We start from the raw sequence: 16,959 nt of genomic DNA, 5'->3' as shown, positions 1-16,959 counted from the left end.
GCCCTGCTTTTATGAAAATATACTCTCATTTCCTTCCTCTCTCAGCAAGTTTCTAAATGGGTGCTTTTGTGCTTTAATGGCTCTGCAGGATTTTCCAACAAGGTGTCAGTGAGGCTGAAACCAGTAGCTTTAAATCCCCCTCTCCCCCAAAAAAACCAAACATCATGCCAATATTAAGAATGAATTCCACGTCAAAGGTACAAATAAGAGGGTACAACGAAGCACAAACTTTGAAGTCACCACCCTCAGTATAGTGATACAAATTATTTGTTTGAAGTTTACATTTTAATTTAGAGGTACAGAACTGTAACAGGCCCTTCCAGTCCATGAGCCTGTGCCACCCAAATATACCATGTGACCTTGTACGTCTTTGGAATATGGGAGGAAACTATAGAGTACACGGAGGAAATCCATACAGACACAAGAGGAATGAACAAACTCCTTGCAGACGTTCAGGCCTGGGCTGCAGGTGCTGTATTTGCATGGTGCTGTCTTTTACACTAACCATGCAGTTTTAAAAGATTTATTAAATAGAACAGATCATAACAAATCAAACACCTCAGAACAGAACATGCATTGTAGTGCAACAAAAAAATTCTCCATTCTGGCTGTGGATTCAGTTCCACCTAGCTGCCTTTTCCCCATTTCCCTTAATTCCCCATATTTGTAAAAATCTAACTGTGTCTGAAAGATATTTAATGAGGCAGCCTCTACTGCTTCATTGAGCTGAAAATTTACTCTGAGAAAAGCAATTTACTCTCATCTCTGCCCTAAATCTACTCCACAGAATGTTCATTGGAGACAGGAAAGATTGACAATTAAAACCAGTCTTTGCTGGTTGTGTGGTGGACCCACTTTCTTTTCTTCTTTGGCTTGGCTTCGCGGACGAAGATTTATGGAGGGGGTAAAAAGTCCACGTCAGCTGCAGGCTCGTTTGTGGCTGACAAGTCCGATGCGGGACAGGCAGACACGGTTGCAGCGGTTGCAGGGGAAAATTGGTTGGTTGGGGTTGGGTGTTGGGTTTTTCCTCCTTTGCCTTTTGTCAGTGAGGTAGGCTCTGCGGTCTTCTTCAAAGGAGGTTGCTGCCCGCCAAACTGTGAGGCGCCAAGATGCACGGTTTGAGGCGATATCAGCCCACTGGCGGTGGTCAATGTGGCAGGCACCAAGAGATTTCTTTAGGCAGTCCTTGTACCTTTTCTTTGGTGCACCTCTGTCACGGTGGCCAGTGGAGAGCTCGCCATATAACACGATCTTGGGAAGGCGATGGTCCTCCATTCTGGAGACGTGACCCATCCAGCGCAGCTGGATCTTCAGCAGCGTGGACTCGATGCTGTCGACCTCTGCCATCTCGAGTACTTCGATGTTAGGGATGTAAGCGCTCCAATGGATGTTGAGGATGGAGCGGAGACAACGCTGGTGGAAGCGTTCTAGGAGCCGTAGGTGGTGTCGGTAGAGGACCCATGATTCGGAGCCGAACAGGAGTGTGGGTATGACAACGGCTCTGTATACGCTTATCTTTGTGAGGTTTTTCAGTTGGTTGTTTTTCCAGACTCTTTTGTGTAGTCTTCCAAAGGCGCTATTTGCCTTGGCGAGTCTGTTGTCTATCTCATTGTCGATCCTTGCATCTGATGAAATGGTGCAGCCGAGATAGGTAAACTGGTTGACCGTTTTGAGTTTTGTGTGCCCGATGGAGATGTGGGGGGGCTGGTAATCATGGTGGGGAGCTGGCTGATGGAGGACCCACTAGTTAACATAGTATCTCACACATTATACAGGGGCACGTGTAGGATGGAGCCTTTTTGTGCAGACAGCCAAATTTGGAGAATGTTCATTTGGTGGAGTAGATACTTCAGCAAGGTCAAAATAGGCCACTTAACTTATCGTGGCTGAATCCACTCCTTGCATGGTCACATGGTGATGTTCACATTTACTGAGCATCTAGACCAGTGGAATCAACACGATTCAGGGAGCATTTCTTTGACCATTTTGAAGAGGCAGCTGTGTTCAGAAATCTTTCCTTGTGGCAGATAAGTTCTGTATCTGGGTAGATGCCAGATCCAGAATCTATTAAGTGACAAGTTGAATCAGATAAGGAAGAGATCATGGCCTGATGGACTAAGGTGGAGGAAGGGGAATAAAATAGGGTAACTGGGGCAAGGAGACAAAGGGCACAGGTTACCAGAAATTGGAAAATTCATTGGTTATACTGTTAGGTTGTAGACAATGAATGTAGAATATGACCAGGTTTTTGATGTCATGAACTACTGAAAGCTCTCAAGACAGTGCTACCTTGGGCAGGATTATAGTTTGTCGCACATTAAATTCCATCACCAATTCCAACTGCACCTCACATGATGATCACAGAACCAAGGCCTCAAGGTAGTTGCCAGATGCTTGGCCACAAAAGGTTTGAGCAAGCACACGCAGAAGATCAGATGGAATACAATCGGACTCATCAGGATACACGCAGCAAAAATACAAACGAGCAAGAAAATCTCAAATACCCTCGGTACTTCAATTTTAGCTAAAGCTATTCCTTTGTCATTATGCCACAAACACACTTACCTTCTTGAGACTTGTAGTTACAGGTTTTGTTTTACTTTTTGATTTTACATTTCTGTTATTGGCAACTTTGAAAACATCTTTACTTTTTCGTGCCTTTAACAATTTGTTCTTCGCCATCCTTTCTGAATAGTTCCTAGAAAACAAATATTCACAGAATCAATAACTTTATATTTTCTCATTAATGTAAAACAAACACACTATTTCCCAAGCCTTGATTTAGAAAACTAAAGAATCCTCTTTAATAACATCTGGTAATTTTCTTTAAATTTGTTGATTATCTGGTTGCTTGACAGAAATTCTTCTTGGCTAATATACTATGCACATTCTCAGCAAGCAGGAGCACAGCAGAAAAACCTCAAGCACAAGATGTTTGAAGTAAGGCATAAAGATCCCCAATATGTAGAGGGGTTTTAAGGGCACATTAACCATTGATTGTTTACCCATGACCTTTCCTTGCAAACTAAGTTAAGTGATATTAATTTGCAGTTACGCGTAACCAATTGATAGGTTTGAATCCTGAACCAAATCTACCTGGCTCAGGTTTCACAGAAATGTTACAAGGCTGTACTACACAGGAGTCAACCATTCAGCTTAACTTTTTCATGTCAATCATGTCTTTATATGCCAATCTCATTGGTCTGCTTTAGGCCTATGTTCCATTGCTCCTTTCCTATCCAAGTACATGTCCAAATATCTTTTAAACTTTGCAATTTTATCTTCTCTACCACTTCCTTTGGCAGTTTGTTCCATACAACCACCAGCCTTTGTGAAAATTTACCTGTCAGATCACTACATTTCTTATTTCACCTTAAATCCATGCTCTGCATAGATTTACCTCAAGAAAAACTTTCTCCATCTTCCCTTTCTATGCCCTTCATAATTTTGTAAACCTCCACAACAGAGGTTCCCAACCTTTTTCTTTCCATTCACATACCACTTTAAGTTATCTCTATGCTGTAAGGGCTCTGTGATCAGTAAGGGATTGCTTAAAGTAGTATGAGTGGGAAGGGAAGGCTGAGAACCACAGCTCTACACCCAATTATTACTGAAATATTTTGCTTGAGAAAAATTGTCATTGGCCCATTTCCTTAGCACATAACGAGTCAGTTAGGTATGACTAAAACAGTGTTTTTAACCTTTTTGTTTCCACTCACATACGCACAGGGATTACTTAAATGGTATGTGAGTGGAAATATAAATGCAATGCAAGATCATACCCCAGCCTATCCAATCTTTATAAATAAAGCCATTTCCAGTTAATTCCCTGATTAATCTCTTCTGCGCACTCATACTTCCACATCCTTCCAGTAAAGGAACAATATTCCAAGAGCAGCATGTCCAATGTTTTGTACAATGGCAACATAACATCCAAACTCTTGTAGTCAATACCTCATCACAGAGGCATGAATACTGACAGCCTTCTTTACTGATCCATCCATTCCCATTTTCAGGGAGTTATCAACTTGTTCTCCAAGGTCCCTCTGTACATCAACATTCCTGAAGTCCCTGCCAGTTACTGTACATGTCCTGTGAATATATCACAAAATGCATTATCTCACACTTATCTGGATTAAATTTCATCCACCACAGCTCCACCCAACTATCTCCTACAACACCAATTTCTGGGTTGCCAGCAAACTTGCTAATCAGTCCACCTCCTTTCTCATCCAGGTCATTTAAAGATATATCAATGACCTGAACACTAATGTGAGTCACCATTGGTTAGTCTCCCAGACTATAAAGCCTTTCCTCTCCTTTTACCAAGCCAATTTTGGATCCAGTTTGCTAACACACCTTGGATGCATGAGCCTTAAACTTAAAGATGAACCTACCATGCAAGACTTGCAAACATTTTGCTAAAATTCATGCAAATACATCTACTGTCTTGGATTCATCAATGTTCTTGGTGACCTCATACATATCTATGCTGGCTTCTCCCAATTAGCCCTGTCTTAGCAAATGAACACGACTTCTGGCCTTAGAATTTTTTTTTTTAAATAATTTCTGTACTATCATTGCAAGACTTGGTTGCTTCTTCCCTTTTCGAATAAGGGATTGAAATTAGCATTTGTGAGTTAACATCATGTCAGTTTTAACAGTGGCATCATGTATTATTTTTCAGCAGTTGCTATACACATGCCCTCTAAATTATGATCCACCAACACCTTGATGTTGTCACATCCAAATCAAACCAAACAAAAAATCACAGACATAATACTCATCATGGGAGATACATAATGTGATTTTTTTTAAACTGTTGAAGAAAGTCAAGCAGCATCCAATGGGATATTTCCCATTGAGAGCCTGCTCTGGCTCCGCACTCATCCCGTGACCTCACTAACTAAATCGTGATGAAAGATCACTGAGAGTCAAAGTAAACAGTTTCTATCTGAACAGACGCTGCCCATTCTGAATTACAGGCCAATACATTTTGGGGTTCACATTCTCTAAAACAGCACTTTCCATCCATGAACCGCAATAAGGAAAGGAACTCAAAGGTAGGATGTGGGTGGTAAAACGTTGCGATCCACTGTTCAAGATCAAAGATAAAAGAAAAATTAAACACATGGTCAATGTGCAAAGGAATTGATGTTGGGTCAGATATCCACGTTGAAGTAAAGAAAGGAAAGGGCCAGATATCCACATTGAAGTAAAGAAAGGAAAGGGCCAGATATCCACGTTGAAGTAAAGTAAGGAAAGGGCCAGATATCCACGTTGAAGTAAAGTAAGGAAAGGGCCAGATATCCACGTTAAAGTAAGGAAAGGGCCAGATATCCACGTTGAAGTAAGGAAAGGGCCAGATATCCACGTTGAAGTAAGGAAAGGGCCAGATATCCACGTTGAAGTAAGGAATGGACCAGATATCCACGTTGAAGTAAAGAAAGGAAAGGGCCAGATATCCACGTTGAAGTAAAGAAAGGAAAGGGCCAGATATCCACGTTGAAGTAAGGAAAGGGCCAGATATCCACGTTGAAGTAAGGAAAGGGCCAGATATCCACGTTGAAGTAAGGAATGGGCCAGATATCCACGTTGAAGTAAGGAAAGGGCCAGATATCCACGTTGAAGTAAGGAAAGGGCCAGATATCCACGTTGAAGTAAGGAAAGGGCCAGATATCCACGTTGAAGTAAGGAATGGGCCAGATATCCACGTTGAAGTAAGGAAAGGGCCAGATATCCACGTTGAAGTAAGGAATGGGCCAGATATCCACGTTGAAGTAAGGAAAGGGCCAGATATCCACGTTGAAGTAAGGAATGGGCCAGATATCCACGCTGAAGTAAGGAAAGGGCCAGATATCCACGTTGAAGTAAGGAATGGACCAGATATCCACGTTGAAGTAAGGAAAGGGCCAGATATCCACGTTGAAGTAAGGAATGGGCCAGATATCCACGTTGAAGTAAGGAAAGGGCCAGATATCCACGTTGAAGTAAGGAAAGGGCCAGATATCCACGTTGAAGTAAGGAAAGGGCCAGATATCCACGTTGAAGTAAGGAATGGGCCAGATATCCACGTTGAAGTAAGGAAAGGGCCAGATATCCACGTTGAAGTAAGGAATGGGCCAGATATCCACGTTGAAGTAAGGAAAGGGCCAGATATCCACGTTGAAGTAAAACACAGGTGGAACCGGGTTCCCCGCCCCGCCCCCCAGGTTTCTGTTGCTGGTGAACGTTGAAGCTCACGGCCCACACACCTGCGCTGTTCCTGGCAGATGCGAAGTCACGCGTTTCCGCGTCACGGTCTCCGACTCCGACTCTCCGCCGATTGAATCTGCGGCGGGGCCGGGACAACTGGGCCAAGCAGCGAGGAGGGATTGCAGCCGCCGGCCAGGCTGAACGGGACCACCGGGTCCACCACGATCACGCTGCCGCCGGCTCCACGTCACCATCAGCGCGACGCTCGCCTGAGAAAGGCCCCCAGGCCGAGACTGTCCGCAAAGGTGCTAAGTAGTTTTGCTAACGATTATAGAACCGACGTCAATACCTTTGCGATATAAAATACGCTACTCGACCTGCTGAGCTACTCCAGCATTGTATTTTTACTTCAACCACGGTGTCTGCAAACTTTTGTGTTTTGCTTCTATTTATATTTACCTCCAATGGACGCTCCATGACCTGCTGAGTTTCTCCAGCACCTTTGTGTATTGCACTAGACCCCAGCATATGCAGTGGTTATAGCCCCAGGAAACCTCATGAACACTAACACTGCAATAGCCACATCACACTTGTAGATGCACATTATATCAGTACCTGGCCTAGTAGCTGAATATGAGTAAAGGAATGTGCTGTTAAACTTACAAGCCGTTTTAGTGTTTATTAAGACCTCCGATAGTACCACCCGGACACAACGTAGTGGCAGTGGTGGGATAGATCGAAACGCACACCATAGAGAAAAGAAATTGAAATAAACAGAGAAGGAAACAGAAAAAGCACCATGATCTGATTACCAGCGCTGGAGAAGAAAATGGCCACAGCAGCATTGCACCCAGTATTGGACGGGGCAGCTGACAACATCATCGAAGGACTTTCAAAAAGTTCAAGCAGCAGTCAACCTGGCATTGAAAAGTTTCCTCAAGGGAGCTACACCAGAGGAAAAGATTAGTTTTATCCTTCTTTGGACAGGGGAGTGAGGACTAGAACTGTTTAGAAGCTGGGAGCTGGCTGAAGAGGAAGTAAATAACCCAGAAGGGATGCTTGAAATATTTTCCTCTCATCTGGAACCGCGATCCAACCATAGAATAAAGTGATATGAGTTCCAGGGCCTGAAGAGTCAGTAGATGAATTTCCTCACAAGACTAAAGAATATTGCTGTAAAATGCAAGTTCAAAGAAATAGAGGAGAGAATAGTAGACCAACTGATTTGGGGAAGAGTTCATCCCAAAGTGCAGAAAGCTCTTAAAAGTAAAGACAGCTTGAAACTAGCGAATGCCGTAGATGCAGCTAGGGCCTTTGACGCCACTAGGAGACAAATGCAATCTCTGTCTGTGCAGGCCAACATGCAGCACAGAGATAGAAAGGTCGATGCCATAAAGCGCACACAGAGAAAGCTGCAGACATCTGAGAACTGTAGGAGGTGTGGCAGACTACACCCCTTCGATGACTGCGAGAAATGCCCTGCGTATGGTTCAAAGTGCAGGACCTGTGGGAAGGTCAATCACTGGGAAAAGATGTGTAGGTCTGGCACAAAAAGAGGGAGAAAACAAGAATACAGAAGGAAAGTTCACCACGTCGAACAAAGTAACAGCAGTGACTCCGACGCACTGACGCTCGATATCGAAACAATACTCCTCCATGAGACATCCAAGAAAGGGAAGGAAGGAAAAAGTGAATTGCCTACCACGATCCAAGTGAAAAGAAACATTGGAAACAAACTGACAGTATTCAATTTGAAATTAAAGTTGGACACTGGATCACAAAGCAACGTCCTCCCGCTCAGACTCTATGGTCAGATGTTCCCCGAGAACATGGTGCCTGGAGGAAGGCACACTAGAAGTCGTAAATGTCACGCTCACAGCCTATAATGGTCCCCATGATTAAACAACTAGGAAAAGTCCAAATAAAAGGCAGACATAAAGGAAAGAGCATCATATGTACATTCTACGTGATTTACGCCGATAGACCAGCAATCCTAGGCCTGAATTACAGCTAATCTCTGTAAACAATGAGATAAAGGAGAAGAAAATGTCAAAGAGGATCAATAGCAGCATCCCACTTGAGCAATACCTTCTGATCACAAACAAGGCTGGATTTATGAACGTGTAACCTGAATACTTTGATGACACAGTCAGGTGCTTTGGAAACTTTGAATACCACATAACCTTAGACCCAGAACGCAAACCAATAATCCAAGCCAATAGAGCTGAAACAAAAGCTAGAGCAGGAGCTCAAAGAAATGGGAAAAAAAAACGAGGGATAGTAAAAGTGGTAGAGCCAACCGACTGGGTGAATTCCATTGTAATAAAGGAAAAGCAGAATGGCCGCCTGAGGATATGTCTGGATCCCAAAGACTTAAACCAAGCAATCATAAGAGGAGCTGGATGAAGAATCGAAACTGCTCACAATGTTCATTACTCCATTCAGCTGGTACAGGTTACTGCGACTACCTTTTGGCCTAAAGGTGAGCCACGACGTCTTCCAGCAAAAGATGGATGAGACCTACAGGGGATGCAAAGGCGCTGTTGGCATCACAGATGATGTAGATCTTCATCTACATGAAGCCATGGAGAGAACAAGAGGGGCCGGCATCAAACTCAATGCAGACAAATGCATCATTAAGGAGAAAGAGTGCCAATTCTTCGGAATGGGGTCAAGGCCAAGCCCAGAGAAGGTCTCAGCCATTGCTGAAATGGAACACATAAAGGAACTAAGAAGCTTCCTTGGCCTGGTTCAGTACATGAGTTCCTTGACCCCACACATATCAGACCACACAGCCAATCTCAGAGAGTTTCAGTGGTCACCATCGCATCAACAAAATTTCAACAAATTTAAGGAAGTGGTCTGCAGAGAAATAGAACTGAGCTACTATGACAGAAAAAAAAGCTGTCACATTACAAGTACACACTTCCATCAGAGTCCTTGGGGCAGCATTGGTGCAAAAAGGAAAACCGACAGCCTTTGTCTCAAAATCCCTGACAACAGCAGAGACCTGATATGTCAATATCGAAAGGGAAATGTTGGCAGTTGTACATGGATCCAAAATACTCCACGAATTTCCCTCTGGGTGATAGTTTGCGGTCGAGAGTGATCATTGCGTACTGGAACACATCCAGAAGAAGAACCTCAGCAAGGCACCAGCCAGATTACAGAGGCTACTCCTCTGACTCCAATGTTACGACTTCACCTTGAAGTACAGGCCAGGGAAGGAAATTACGCTCGGAGATGCCTCGTCACGTCTTTCCCCAAACGAAAAATACGAAATGAAAGACATGGAGATCAAGGTACATCACCTTGTCAGTGTGACCAGTAACAAACTAAACCTGATTAAAGAGGAAACTGCAAAGGATGAGGTGCTGCAGCTGCTCTCCCAACAGGTGATACAGGGATGGCCTGAAAGAATAAAACAGGTACAGCCAACAATACGTCAGTATTGGTCTGTCAGGGACGGCATATCCCTGGAGAACGGTGTAATGCTGGCAGGGTCTCAGCTGATAATACCAGAAACAATGCCAAAAGAAATTCTCCAGAAAATACACCAAGGCTACATGGGAGTGGAGAAATGCAAACTCAGAGCAAAGTCAGCAATTTACTGGATAGGCATGTATAAGGACCTCGAAAAAATGGTGGCTACATGTCCAGTATGCCAGAAATACGCGGCAAAAGGAAGAGATGATTCCCGCTGAAATACCCGTCAGGCCAAGACACACTATGGGAACAGACCTATTCACAGAAAACCAAGAGTGGTATCGCATTGGGTCCTGCTACTGCTCCCAATTCCCCTTCATCGGGAAAGTGAAGGACCAAAGAGCACCAACCATCACTGCTGGAGTACGAGTGCTCTTCACGGAACAGGGAATAGCCAAACAAGTGATATGTGACAATGGGACCCAATTCACATCACGTGAATTCAGAGAAATAGCTGCAGAATATGGGTTCACCATCACTACATTATCACCATATTACCCCAAGGGCCATGGATAAGTTGAGAGGCACATACAGACAATTAAACACACTCTCACCAAGTGTCGAGAGACAAAGGAAACCCTTACCTTGCTCTTCTGTCACTGTGAGCAACACCTTGAGGGCCGACATGAAGTCCCTGGCAGAGCTTCTGAATGGCAGAAAGTACAAAACAACCCTGCCAAGCAAAGTCTGTCCAGCAAATGACCAAGGGGAAGTAAGTAGAAAGTTGAGTAACATACAAGAGGAAAGTCGTCAACATTATAACAAATATGCACAAACATTATCAGAATTCCTCACAGAGCAGAATGATTAAAAACCTAGAGTCTAGCAAAGATTGTTAGAAAAGCTGAGACACCAAGGAAAAGCTGAGACAGAATCTGGCAGGCATCTGAAACGAAACAGGACCCACATTTGCCCAACACCAGATCTGACAGAAAAAGCACCAGAAGCATCAGCATCGTCTGTAATTCCAACAACTTGTGAGGAAACGCGAGGCAAAACCCCAACCCATAACACTGCAATGACTTCACAGCAAGCAGCAGGAGAATTGCAGAACCAAACAGCTCCAACAAGGTCTACGAGGTGGAGAAGCAACATCCTACCACCAGTGCGATTCCACTGAGAAGAATATAGAACCACAAATGTGTAAATAGAATAGTTAATTCTTAATTGCAATTGCAGATAAAGAAGCAGTAATTATACATTTTGAAAATTTTAATAATTTTTTTCTTAAGAAGGAGGGATTTTATATATGAGGAAACCTGGGACTATTTTATGCTAGAGCATGAATACTTCACACTTGAGAGTACTCATGCGCGGCGACCCAGTAGCTGAATGTGAGTAAAGAAATGTGCTGTTAAACTTGCAAGTCTTTCTAGTGTTTATTTAGACCTCACAACAGCAGTTATTGTCCCCTTTCACACTGCCAACCCTCCGAGGAAGCAGGAAAACTTACTGGGCCTGCTGCACTCACCGCACCATGATTTACCTGGTTAACTGGCAACCAGGCATTTTGGGGGGGAGAGGGGAGGGTAGGGGGTTCTGCTGCCAGAAGACAAATAGTGAGTTAACTTGGCCAGGCTTTGACACTTGCCCCCACCAAGTGACAGAGCCTGGTTGAATTTAACAGGAATATAACTCGCCCTGCCAGACTTGTATGTTTCACACCATATATGCTAAATTAGCCACTTAACCCACACTGAAATGGCAGTGTGGAAGTTTTTATTTAACTCTGGGGAACAATAACCAGCAGAGTAGTTATTGAGTCTTGATGATGGGTCCCGATCCAAAGCATTGACCTACCAAGTTCACCTGTGGATGTTGCTGCCTCAGTGAGTATCTACAGCTTCTCTGTTTGCAACTAGCTGATGTGTGTTGTTGGGGATATGAACTGAATATGTATGAGTCATGTTGTACTTAGTGTGCCAAAAATGTAAGATTTAAAAAAAATTTAACCAACCACATAATTTCTAATTTTGTTGAGGCTGCCCAACCAGTCCATTCTTACTCAGAGTCACACTCACATTTCTAAAGACCCACATTAAATCTTGACATCTGGTGCTGTCAGTGGAGGATTTCTGAGATCATGTGGGCTTTCTCCAGATGCTCTGGTTTCCACCCACAATTCAAAACTCTGCAGGTTGATAGGTTAATTGGCCATTGTAAACTGTCTCTTGTATAGTTGAGGGGAAATCAGGGGTGGTAGGCAGAGTTGACAGAGATGTGAGGAGGATAAAAGTGGTTCGGGTAATATTAGAGTGAATGGACGAAGGGCTTACTTACCTGTTGAGTTCTGATTAAGGGTTTTTTACTGAAACATTGACTCTGTTTTTCTTACTGACGTGAAGAGAGGAAATTTTCCTTTCTTGCCATTTGGGTCAATATGTACAATAAAATGCGTAATAACTGTTCAGGAGGTCAGGCAGCATTGGAAACATGTTCTGAAGAACACTGGGCTTTGATGTAATGACGGGATGGTATCCAACTTGTCCTTTAGTGACTCACTACTGAAGAGGGTTTTACTCTATTTCCCTTTTGCAGCAATATCATGCAATATCTACAGTCGAGAAAATCCATTAAGGAAGAAATAGTGCGTCATCTGGATAGAAATGGTTCCACCTGGCAGAAGCAGCATGGATTCAGAAAGAGCAGGTACTGTGTAAAAAAAAAAAAAAAAAAAAAAAAATAAAAAAAAATTCTGGGGTTCTTTGAAGTTAAATGAGAGCAGTAGATGGAGGGAAATAAGCAGATGTATATTAGATTTCCAGAAGGCATTCAATAAGATGCTACGTAAAAGACATAAATCAGATAAGATTGCAAGGAGTTGGGGTTAATGTATTAGTATGGACAGAGGATTGGTTGACCAATAGCAGGCAGAGAGTTTGGATAAGTGTGTTTCTCTGGTTAGCAATCACTGGTGAGTGGGGTGTTGCTGGGCTCAAAACTGTTCACGATATGCGTTAACATTTGGAAGAGGGGACAGAGTGTAGTGCAGTGGCTTTCAAACTTTTTCTTTCCTTTCACATACCACCTTTAGTAATCTCTATATCATAGGTCCTCTCTGATTAGTAAGGGATTACTTAAGGTGGTATGCGAGAGGAAAGAAAAAGTCTGAAAACCACTGTTTCATTCGTACCTAATTGATTCGTTATGTGCACAGTTTCATAACTTTTTCTCAAGCAAAATATTTCAAAGACAGTGGTTCTTAACCTTCCCTTCCCATTCACGTACCATGTAAAGTAATCCCTTACTAATCACAGAGCACCTATGGCATAGGGATTACTTAAAGTGGAATATGAGTGGAAAGAAAGTTTTAAAACCACTTTTAAAACCAGAGGGTATAAGCCATGGGGAGAGATTGGATTGTTTTCTCTGGAGTGTAGGAGACTGAGGAGAGACCTGATAGAAGTTGCTAAATATCATGCAAGGCTCACTGATAGGGTGAGCAGTCAGAATCTTTTCCCCAGGATAAAAATGTCACACATTAGTGGATAGATGTTTAAGGTGAGAGGGAGGCAGTTGAAGGGAGATGTGCAGGGCGTGAGTGCCTGGAGCAGGCTGTCAGGAGTGGTGCTGAAAGCAGATAGAATAGTAACATTTAAGAGACTTCTAGATAGGCACATGAATATGAAGGGGATAAAAAGATATCTTTCAAGTGCAAGCAGCTGAGTGTTAGTTTGATTTGAACACCATGTTTGGCACAGAAGGGCCTGTTCCTGCACTGCCCTGTACTATTCTATGTAATGTAATCATTAGTCGACTGTCTCAGCATTTGCTGAAACAGATGGACTATAAGCTATGCTAACGAACCATTTGTGTTTTCAACATGCACTACTATCTTCCTTTACAGTGATTCATCACAGAAAAGGTTTTACCCTGATTCCCTTTTCAAATTAACAGAATATTCTGGGTCTTTAATCACTTGAATGATACCTGTCTCATCTCACCACCTTTGGTATCCAATTAATTTATCTATTTGGACCTTCAACATATTGACATCGGAAGCCATGTAATTCTAGCAAAACTGAAACTGAGTATCAATGTGCAGGTTATAGTTAAGTGACAACACCTTTCATCACTCACTGAGAGTAGACTTCTGGGGCAGCAATTAATCTGAGATTTTCTTTGCTCCTTGTGGCCAAAACAATTATAGCACTGAATAGATGCCAGTATTGTAGGGGTACTAGAACAACTTGGCACCATTCCTGGATCACAGATATTCTGCACCAAATCCAGCATTGTCTTAGGGTAAGTAGCCTTTTTGTTCTCTCAGCTTTATTTGTTACCATGTAGAGTGAGTCTAATTACCTCGACTGTTATGCATGAAGTGGGTACTTTGGGAATATTCCTGATGAAATGGTGAAAAGCTATCAATAACACCGAAAGACTGGAGTTACCAGACTGGACACAGGCTCCTGTTGCCAGCATCATAGTGGTATCACCAGAAGTGAGATTGCATTTGACTGCAAATACTGTATATGCCGGCTTTATAAGACTGTATTGAATTCTTTAAAATGTCACCCCAAACCAGGTGTTGTCTTATACACCAAGTACAAAATCTGAACCTTAACAGCAAAGTCTCAGTGCTTCCCTCTGGAGTCCATCTGCCCAGTCCAACTGCTGTCGGCTCTGTAAACAGGGTTTAAACAGCTTGTTTATTTTAAAATATGCTTATAAAATCCAAGCCTTTACTGGGTAATTTGCTTTTAAAACATTGAGACAGCATCACTCCACTGGCCAGTGCTAAGTACCAGACTTAGGGGTAGTCTTATATAGTGAATATAGCTCAAAACCTGCATATATGGCACTCCCGCTCTGCGATGACCATCTTTATCACTGATGAAGCCATCAGAGTCCCTGTCCACAATTTCTCCTACTGCTTCTTCTTCTTCTAGCAAACAACTGGTTTCTAATGTCTGTTGAAACTAGGGGCTACAGGATAAGTTATGCCTTAATGCCCTTTCTCATTCCTTCCATCAGGAAGGAGGGTCAGGAGACTGAAAACGAATGTCCAACAGTACAGAAACAACTTCTAACCTCCACTATCGGATATTTGAATGTTCAATGAACCTATGAATGCTACCTCACTTTTACTATCTGTATATTTATTTGTTTATTTAAATCTTGTGTTTACGGAATTGTAATTTATAGCAATTTTGCACAATCCTGCTGCTGCAAAATACTTCGTGGCACATGCTCATGACATTAAACCTGATTCTGATCATTTAACTCAACAATTAGATTACTGTGGATTTAGTGTTTATGATGTGATGGATTATATCATATTTTATATTGTTTTTGAAGGAGATAGATTGTGGGGGTAGTGTAGGTCACAAACAAACACAAACACTTCACTACACAGATCTCATTTAAAATATCAGAGCTCTGCTCAAGCCGGAGAGTCCAGGCTCTGAGTGGCTTTGCAAAAACTTTGAAGAATGCCTATAGAGACTTCACAAATGTTAATGGGACATGCTGTGGAATGATGGATTATTTGTTTTGAAAGCAACAGATGAACGGACTCAGAAGATTGGGTGCAGTGCTGCCATGCAGTTTGCTGTTCTAAGAAGTTCATGTGGTTTTTCAAGCAGAAAGAGAGAGGAGACAAAACAGGCTTTCTCTAAGAGAGAGAGAGAGAGTGAAAACTGGCTTCTGCACATGGCAAGCAGGTGGCTTGTTTAAAACCCTTGTGGTCCATGCAAGAGGAAATGACTAGCTAGGGTGTTTCCACCTTAAATAAGGGAAACAAAAAGGAATTCTGTGGTGACATGCAGAAGAAGAGGTTATCCTTTAGAAAACCCTGATGGGGTAAGTTTCTTCAGCAAAACACTGAAGTAACTGATGAAGTAAATCATTTTGTGTGTGTCCAATGAGCAATGACTCCCTCTTTGAAAACTGACAAGAACCTTCCTGAGCTGTAACCATTTAACCGTTTCCACCAGAGCCTGGTGAAATTTCATAAATGTTAAATTCTGTGCACAGTATAAGAATTGCCTGATACCAGTGAACTTGGAGGAGTGAGAAGTGAAATTGGACTGTGAATCAAATAACTTTTCTGAACTTATACACATTACATACATGTGTGCTTAGAATTAGAAGGGGGTTGTCAATAGTATAAATTAAAATTTGATCTTGTTTTTATGTTTAAAGAAAATTAAAATATACTTTGTTTAAGTCACCATTTGTCTTGGTGAATTTCTATTGCTGCTGGGCTTTGGGACCCTCTGGGTAACATTCACTCTGTACTATGCACTAGTTTGCTGGGTTGACTTTGTTATTGACGAGGGTGTTCTTGGACCCTCCTCCTTTAAGTTGATTCTTTCACGCTACTCATGAATGGATGTGGCAGGTTTGCAGATTGTTGACCTAACCTTTTGCTTGTGGGATTACTTGTTGATCTCATTTGCCATTTGATTCAAATTCTGGGTGGTTTATACATTGCTCACTGTTTCCATTTTCATCAAGATTCAGATGCGCAGCATTTAATGAGTATCCTGTAAGTCGTTTTACTGCCGTTTTGAAAATCATGCATAAAATAACTACAGGAGGGGTTACAAATTAATTAGTCCAGAATTCTAATTATAGTACTCCAATTGTTGCCATCAAATTATGCAAATTGCCATCATCCTTAATATTTGGTTTACTGTTTTGCACTCCTGTTCAATAATCTGTCATGAGGTTGTGGTATATCTACCTGGCAAGTTTAGAGATCTCCTGGGATGGTTTGCAGTTTTCATGCTGTCTTTTGGGCCTTTGTCCCCTTCTGAAAATAGAACCAATACTTCCCAGAGACTGTTGAGGAAAGTACCTGGAGGAATGGTCACCTGAAATTTTCTGAATCCTCCCTGCCATGCCCAATTTCTCCTGGTATATCCTTTAATATGTATTAAAAGGTAGCATTCATGGACAAATGTCAGACCACTTAATTGACACGCAGTTCATGTCATGTTAATGCTAGGTATCTGCCATATACTGTAAGTACTGGCTTTATCCCACTTTATTACATACACCACAGAATTTTTACCAGAATAAATACTGCCTTGTGATAAGTGTGTGGGTAAGGGAGGGAAGAGAATTGGGATAGAAGCAGACTACTGATCCATCAAATAAATTATTTTGTTTTCATGAGAGCTACTCTTTTTTAAAAAAAATCTAAGATACTGGGAGAGAGTTTTAAATTAGAAGACTGTGTTATTTTAATAACAGTGCATGATTCTATTTCCATACATCTATGATCTTGATCTGTAATTATTTGGAAAGTCTGATTCTATAAGAGCAGCT

The 16,959-nt window shown here is 42.2% G+C and overlaps 1 protein-coding gene and 1 long non-coding RNA gene across 6 annotated transcripts in view; one reads left to right on the top strand and one right to left on the bottom strand.

Moving 5' to 3' along the window:
- The window catches only part of LOC138755649 (ribosomal biogenesis factor-like), a 19,887-nt gene extending 12,721 nt beyond the window's left edge, over positions 1-7,166 (bottom strand). Inside the window, exons 1-2 of one of the 4 annotated variants that reach the window (XM_069922023.1) lie at positions 7,008-7,166; positions 2,566-2,698 (exon numbers count right to left, since the gene is read on the bottom strand). In XM_069922023.1, coding sequence (XP_069778124.1) covers positions 2,566-2,682 — 117 coding nt within the window. In that variant the 5' untranslated portion in view covers positions 2,683-2,698; positions 7,008-7,166. Of the gene's footprint in view, positions 1-2,565; positions 2,699-3,954; positions 4,038-6,254; positions 6,460-6,858; positions 6,944-7,007 lie in introns of those variants that run through there. The other 3 variants (XM_069922024.1, XM_069922021.1, XM_069922020.1) reach the window with 3 other exon arrangements.
- On the top strand, positions 6,258-16,959 carry LOC138755650 (uncharacterized). 2 transcript variants are annotated; one of them, XR_011352450.1, is made up of 4 exons: positions 6,258-10,824; positions 12,220-12,330; positions 13,832-13,926; positions 14,659-16,959. It is a non-coding gene; the product is annotated as an uncharacterized lncRNA (long non-coding RNA). The 2 variants fall into 2 exon arrangements; XR_011352449.1 differs by having other exon boundaries at positions 13,832-16,959.

Source organism: Narcine bancroftii, chromosome 2, assembly GCF_036971445.1.
Source record: "Narcine bancroftii isolate sNarBan1 chromosome 2, sNarBan1.hap1, whole genome shotgun sequence".
Taxonomy (NCBI): Eukaryota; Metazoa; Chordata; class Chondrichthyes; order Torpediniformes; family Narcinidae; genus Narcine; species Narcine bancroftii.
The sequence above is the reverse complement of the archived record's forward strand: the minus strand, read 5'-3'. Positions and strand labels throughout refer to the sequence as shown.